At 33.3% G+C, this 5,909-nt stretch overlaps 1 protein-coding gene across 1 annotated transcript; it reads right to left on the bottom strand.

The window, feature by feature from the left end:
- Positions 1 to 249: 249 nt before the first annotated feature.
- Positions 250 to 3,401, bottom strand: LOC143227149 (uncharacterized). The gene is made up of 2 exons (XM_076458659.1): positions 3,096 to 3,401; positions 250 to 1,487 (listed from the first exon to the last, which is right to left on the bottom strand). Exons 1-2 carry the CDS (start codon positions 3,121 to 3,123, stop codon positions 1,102 to 1,104), a joined length of 414 nt encoding a protein of 137 aa, XP_076314774.1. The 5' UTR covers positions 3,124 to 3,401; the 3' UTR covers positions 250 to 1,101.
- Positions 3,402 to 5,909: the final 2,508 nt, after the last annotated feature.

Below are 5,909 nucleotides of genomic sequence, written 5' to 3' on the forward strand. Positions count from 1 at the left end.
GTTTCTAGCGGTGTAAGTTCGCAGATGTACTGCTGTGCCACTGGGAGGCAGGATAAGAGTAAAACTTTGAAATAATTTTCAAAAAATCTGCAAAAGTAACCAATATTTTTAAAATTGAAAATACAAAGAAATGAATTTAACAGTTTACATGAAAACTACGTCAGCTATAAAATTATGAAGGAACCAAATGTATCAAAACTACATTTCTAACATCGATTGATGTATCGTAAGTACTCTGATGCTGTCGGAAATTGATCGCTTCAAATACTTGTACAATGGTCAGAAGGATAAGTTCAGATCAAGGACTTAAATTTTTCGAAATGGGAATATCGCTTGTACTTAATAGTTTTTGGAAATGACCAAATTTGTATTAGTGTCATGCTCTAGGACCACTTAAAAAGAGACATGCAACAAGTTCTATCCAGCCTGGGGAACAAATGATAATCCACGAACTTAAACGTCAGTGGAAAAAAAAGTCGCCAATATACCCCAGGCAACAGTCTGCAAAATGATCAAGAAGGATTTCCGTCTAGAAAAGCTCCATAAGTGAATGAACAAAAATGGCTTCCACAGTACAAGTTCAACCGTTGCATGACTCAAAGCAACTGGAGAACGAAATGGGTATTCATATTTTACTTTATATGAAAACATACTGACCAAGTTGCTTTACACAGTGCGTTTAGATTTCTGTACGATCGGACTTTTGAAACAGGTGATGAAAAATTATCGTCTTTTTTACACTAATAGATGATGGATAGCGGACACAAAATAGTATTGATTATAAAATTTTATAACGGAGGTTTTTGTGATGGAAAAATACGATGCAGAGCTATTGTCAAGATTCGCTTTCGTCAGACATTGCACAGCTAAGCGTGATGACATGGACTGTAACGACGTGGTGAGGATCCAAGAATGTTTTAATTTAACTTATTTGACCATTGCTTGTGAAAAGAACATAAATCTACAGATACACTTACATATTTCGATTATGTTTAACAGTCCTTCATTGTATTGGTTGATCATCATCTGTAAACAGGATTAATGTTATGAAACGCGCTTGTGTTTTCTTGGTGTGCTTACCTTAAAGTGATCAAGTCAATTTCATTGCTTCTTTTGGTTTATATGATTATTTTCATACTTTAGCAGCGCCCTTTCTAGTGTTTGCAGAGCTTTCAGTAAGTGATCATTCAAGCCTTGTATTCCGCGCTTGCGCCTTCTACCAGCAGCACCCACGTTTACAGCTCCTGTGATGTTCGTCAATAATAGGTTAGTAAGAGGCGCTATAAATGTCGCAAGTCCTAGGACCAAGGCAAGTGCCAAACCAACGAGAAAAAAAATAATATCACTAAATGCTCCGGACTCTCTGTCGTAGGATGCTGACCTTTTAGACTGTGCTATACTATGGATAGGTTCTTGTCCATTGGTATTTGCAATAAAGATCAACATGAGGAGAAAGAGTACATTCTTCCACATACTTGGAATCATGCCTGAAAAAAAAAAGCGTAGTAGTGTACGAACACTATTAACTTTATTCTTATAAAATAAACTAAATTAACAAATAATTTCTGTAATATATGCTCAAGTCTTTACTACTGCAACATGAACAAAACCAAACGTATATTTCTAGCTACAAAACTAGTTGATCTCAAGATCTTTTTCGTTGTGAGAGAATATAACAAAACTCTACACCAAAATTAAACTAATAACTTGAAAATAATGAATATATTATATTAATTTTTTTATAAATGATGAATGATGATAACACAAGCAACACTTCTTTAACCAGAATTGGTAAAAACTAGTAATATATCACAATATTTTGGAATAATATAATGTTTAAGTAATCTTTCCTGACTAACCATAGCTTAGTTTGCATTTTCTTAAAATTTCAAATTACAAACTTAGAAAGCAGAAACGTTTGATGAGTTGCACAGCCAAGAAAAAAAAAGGTTTTCATTAAGTAAAAAGGGACTACAACGTACGAACCAGTTATATGTGTTATTGGTCATATTATTACGTTATGAAGATGGTTTTGTGAGTGCGCAGAATATTACCCAGTGGCAACTATCAGTGTCACGGTTATTTACTTGGTTTTCTAGGAAAAACTTACGAAATATATGTATTATGTATATATAAGTATACACCGGGATATAGAGCAGAAATAATAGTTGTCATGAAAGAAATCAAAATTAATTTAACGTTGAATATTAAGCGAATGTCTTTTTCAGCAGAACTTACAACATTCTCTTTATTGAAAACACGGAGTAGGCCACTTGGATTTTTTTTTTAAATACTGTATATATTATTTTGTCGTATTTATATCTTGTATTTATGACACAGCTACTATAAGGTTATCTGCTGCTTTTATGACACAGCTACTATAAGGTTATCTGCTGCTATCCCTAATTTTTCACTACAGACCAATTAGCACGACTCTAGCATCCACTACTTACGTTACTGGATTGAATGTCACTCTTGTAACTTACCAACAGTTCAAAGTATAGGGAATAAGTTTTGGTATTGTCTGTATTCTACCCCAGATCACGATAAGAGGACCAAGCTTCTATTTTATCATCACTACCATTCATGAATCGCCAGTTTCTTCACGGGATTGTAGAAAATATTCAATTGTTTGAAAATGAACGCTGTTGTTTAATACAGTGTAACCTATTATATGATCAACTAGTTATAATAGATGGCATCTTATATCATAAGACTGATAATAATTGCTGGCCGAATCCAGGTGTCCAGTAAGAACAGATGCGTGTAACAGCACTTCAACAACACTACGTCTGTTCTAAAATGCTTTTAATCTTAGTCCTTGTTGTAAACACTATACTGTGTGTTATTGAACAAATAAAACAAAGTTGAAAAGATATTATAAACTGTTTTTACTACACAACTGTTTTAATTAACCAAAGAGAAATATAATGTAGATTATTATTAGTATTATTGTAGTGTAATGCCACTTTTATAATGGATAGATTCTGTTATTTGATAGTTGTGTGTAGAAAGATGTTTGATTGAATAATTCAGGTGAAGTAGTAACGTAATATATGTGTATTTCATACGTCTTGTATGGTAATTAGGCTTACCTGTATCGAAGAGAACTGGATCCCTCATCTAGGAAACCACTTTAAACTAGAAGTTTTGTTGCCAGTTTTCAAGAATTTACTTTAACTTCTCCTCTGAAAAAAAGCAAACTATTTTTCTTCTTCAAGATACTGCGCGTTTTAGACTTTCCAGTAATGTTCCCTACTATCTCTGCTTCTCTCTAAAATTCATATAGGTATATATATATACACACACACACACAACAACAACAACGAGCAAACAGCAAGACTAAACCAACGACTGTATAATTTCTTTTCATTGAATCAACAATTCTGGAACAATGGTTTTCAAAACTTATTCAATTTCAGTCACCAATAAAGTTTCTAAAGTAACTTGTACTTATGTACTGGTTCAAAAAGCAGAGAAAACGACTGCAATATAGGAAGCAATGTTCGCTAACACCCAATCCTGAGGTCAGGCGCACTATAGGCGAAGATTAAATGTAAAGCAATTTAAAGAAAAGCTCACCTGGGGGGGTTAAAAAACCAGGTGATATTTATATTCTCTTTGTTAGACGGCAAATCAGAGTAAATGGCGGGTACAGATCGCTTAAGAGGACGCAATTTAGTTGATAAACTCAGCACCAGAGGTCAGCCCAAAATTAATGTTCACACTCAAAACACCTGTTGGGTATTTTGAATTCAACCAACTTGTTATTCCTCAGGTTCACTGCTAGAACGTTCCACGTTTTGATACTACACTGTGTTAAATTTCTCCGTTTCGGTTTTCTATGAAATATTTTTCAACCACCACTATATTAAATCTAAGCTATTGTAGTACTTTAGAAATACACTGCATTTTTTAATTCTTTGGTTAAGAAACAAAAAATAAGATGATTGTCACTTTTTTTTTTCTGAAAAATATAGACATATCGTAAAGAATTACACAATTGTCAAATTATTGTAGATTAATTTGATATAACACTGTAGAGGTGCCAAAGTATTCAATTTCAAATTCTGCATATTAAAAATATTTTGTTGTTGTCTATTACCTAAAGTAACAAACACTCGTTATCTGGAAATACTTTCCGATATTAGAAAATATCTTGAGCCTTGAAGGCTGTAGTTTTGGTTTCTGGTTTGTGTTGAATTTCACGAGAAGCTACACGAGGGATATCTGCGTTAGCCGTCCCTAATTTAGCAGTCTCAGACTAGAGTGAAGGCAACTAGTCACCAACACCTACCGCCAACTCTTTTATCAATGAATAGTGGGATTGACCGTAACATTATAACGCCCCCACGGAGATTCGAACTCGCGCCCCTCAGATTGCTATTCGAGCGCCCTTCCATGCCAGGTCGGTAGTTTCGATCAACATACAAGACCCACAACTCAAACAGGAGGTCAGAAAGTAATTTTTAAACTGTTTGCTTGTCAACAAAGGATAATGCAAAAAGATACATAAATTTTCTTCAAATAACGAAATAGAATTGCTGGTGCGTGAACCTAAAACATTACAGTTCTTCTCAAGTGAAGTCGTAGGACTAGTTCATATGATAAGCACTTACATGTTTCTTTAGAAAATTATTTTGTGTATGTAACACACATTAGCTAATTTTATTACATTTTATCGAATTTTGCATTAATTGCGTTGTACTGCATACAGATTATTGTGAGTGATAGAAAATTACAAACTAAAGTATTCTATTAAAAGAAAGTTAAATATAGTGATCTAGCATAGATTCAAACCTGGATAAACGGCCTATGATTCGAATCCTTCTACTTTTGCACTAATAGAAAGCTACTATCTTCTAATAAAAATTTGTAAGGATGATATTAAATATATGAAATTATAATATATAGTGTTGTTTCCTTAGTGTAATAGGTGATTAGGTCATTCGTCTTGCAAGCTGTGGGTTACGAGTTCGAATCTCCATTCCCCCAAATATTCTCGCCTTTTCAGCCGTACGGATATAATAATGTTACAATCAATCTCACTATTATTTGGTAAAAGAGCATCCCAAAAGTTTGCTGTGGGTGATGAGGACTAGCTTCTTTCCCTCTAGTCTTTCAGTATTGAATTAGAATGGCTAACCCAGATAGCCCTAGTTCATAAAGACACAAATCTTAGTATGAACCTACAATTTGGGTTATTAGTTCTTTGTTCACGGCGGAGAATCGAATCCCACATTCTTCCGTTAAACTCACGACTTATCAACCTGGGAAAGAACAATATTTTAGTAATTGTGAGTTATTAATTCCGTTATCATCATAGTCAAATAAATTGTAAAAAAAATATATATGTAGATATATATTAAGACGGTTATAGTGTAAATTTGTAGAGAAATTTCTGGTAATTTTCGTTTAAGTTACTTGGGCAAAGTCACAATAAAATTTTAGTATAAACAACCCAACATGCTTTAACAAAGATTGAGTGACAGTAAGAAGGTTTCTAATATAATATAGAAAATATTTCACACGTTATTACACCAACACTGTGAGTCTCAATTATTTGCTGTGTAAAGTTACAATCAAATCAATATGTTCTTATACTTGCCGAACTTCAATGTATATATAGTTTCACTATCATTAATTACACAAATGTCCTTGATCAGAACCTAAAATAGTTTGCGTTATACATTAAAACAATACATTGTATTGAAAATCACTCCCTGCATATGATTTGTGTTTTTATGAACTTGTGTCGCATCGTACTATAAACTTCTTGAAAAATAGTATTTCATGAAAACATGAAATAGTTCAAGAACTATTTTCCTGCGGCATGATACGACAGGATTATTGGTAAATTCATTATTTGAGAAAAAAAGAATGTATAGTATTTACTTCCCCTAATCAAC

This window comes from Tachypleus tridentatus, chromosome 9, assembly GCF_004210375.1.
Source record: "Tachypleus tridentatus isolate NWPU-2018 chromosome 9, ASM421037v1, whole genome shotgun sequence".
NCBI lineage: Eukaryota > Metazoa > Arthropoda > Merostomata > Xiphosura > Limulidae > Tachypleus > Tachypleus tridentatus.